The sequence below is a fragment of the Galeopterus variegatus genome, unplaced genomic scaffold, assembly GCF_000696425.1.
Source record: "Galeopterus variegatus unplaced genomic scaffold, G_variegatus-3.0.2 Scaffold449, whole genome shotgun sequence".
Lineage (NCBI taxonomy): Eukaryota > Metazoa > Chordata > Mammalia > Dermoptera > Cynocephalidae > Galeopterus > Galeopterus variegatus.
This window is the reverse complement of record NW_007726560.1, coordinates 115,047-115,844: the sequence shown is the minus strand read 5'-3', so window position 1 is coordinate 115,844 and position 798 is coordinate 115,047. Positions and strand designations below refer to the sequence as shown.

Genomic DNA, 798 nt, shown 5'->3' with positions numbered 1-798 from the left:
CCAGCAAGGCGCTCACCCCTGCCCACCTCCAGCTGCTCCGGCGGCAGCACCAGCAGCAGCAACAGCAAGTGGCCCATGTGCAAGTTCCACAGGTCCAGGGCGTGGCACAAGCCCAGTCTCCAAGCCAAATAAAAGCTGTAGAGAAATTATCCCAGGTCAGGAAAACAAACTGTGAAGTTGTATAAATGGCATTGGCAAAAACCAGTGACAGTTATTCTGATTGTTTTAAAATTCCAGAAGACTATGAAGATTTGTAATCGTTTATCACATAGGCCAAGATGACCATCAGCAAATAGCAAAGAACAGGGTTTCTCTGGTCATCTATGCAGGGCCCAGTGTGATGCTCACCTTCGGGAGAGATGAGGCAGCTGGCGGCAGGTGGCCTCTTATTGTCAGGTGCACAGGCTGGCACCGCCCACCCTCCCCAGATGGGGGTTGTGCTCCATCTGGGACTGCCCCTCTATCCCCACTGGCTAGATGCTCTCACTAGGATTTGTGTTTATTTCTTTGAATGCTCAAGCGTGGGGAATCCTCATTCCTGATCTCAAGCTGTTCTTTGCAGAATGCATCAGAGACTGTTGCAGGTTCTATACCTATGTAAACTGCAGCAGCAGTTTTGCCTTCATTTGTTTCCTATGTTAGGCTCTGCATAAGATTTTGTTAGTAAACAGGTATTTCTAGTTAAAATGCACTTTTTAAAAAAAATAATTTATTTATTGAGTCAAAATCGATTATACTATGTTGGGGGCCTGAAGCCCCACACCCCTTCTTGTGTGACCAGGCCTACGTGACAATCTG

At 47.2% G+C, this 798-nt stretch overlaps 1 protein-coding gene across 1 annotated transcript in view; it reads left to right on the top strand.

Moving 5' to 3' along the window:
• Positions 1-798, top strand: part of LOC103587423 (E1A-binding protein p400-like) — a 32,078-nt gene that overhangs the window by 18,393 nt on the left and 12,887 nt on the right. Inside the window, 1 exon segment of the mRNA XM_008568873.1 lies at positions 5-155. Within this exon segment, the coding sequence (XP_008567095.1) occupies positions 5-155 (151 nt within the window).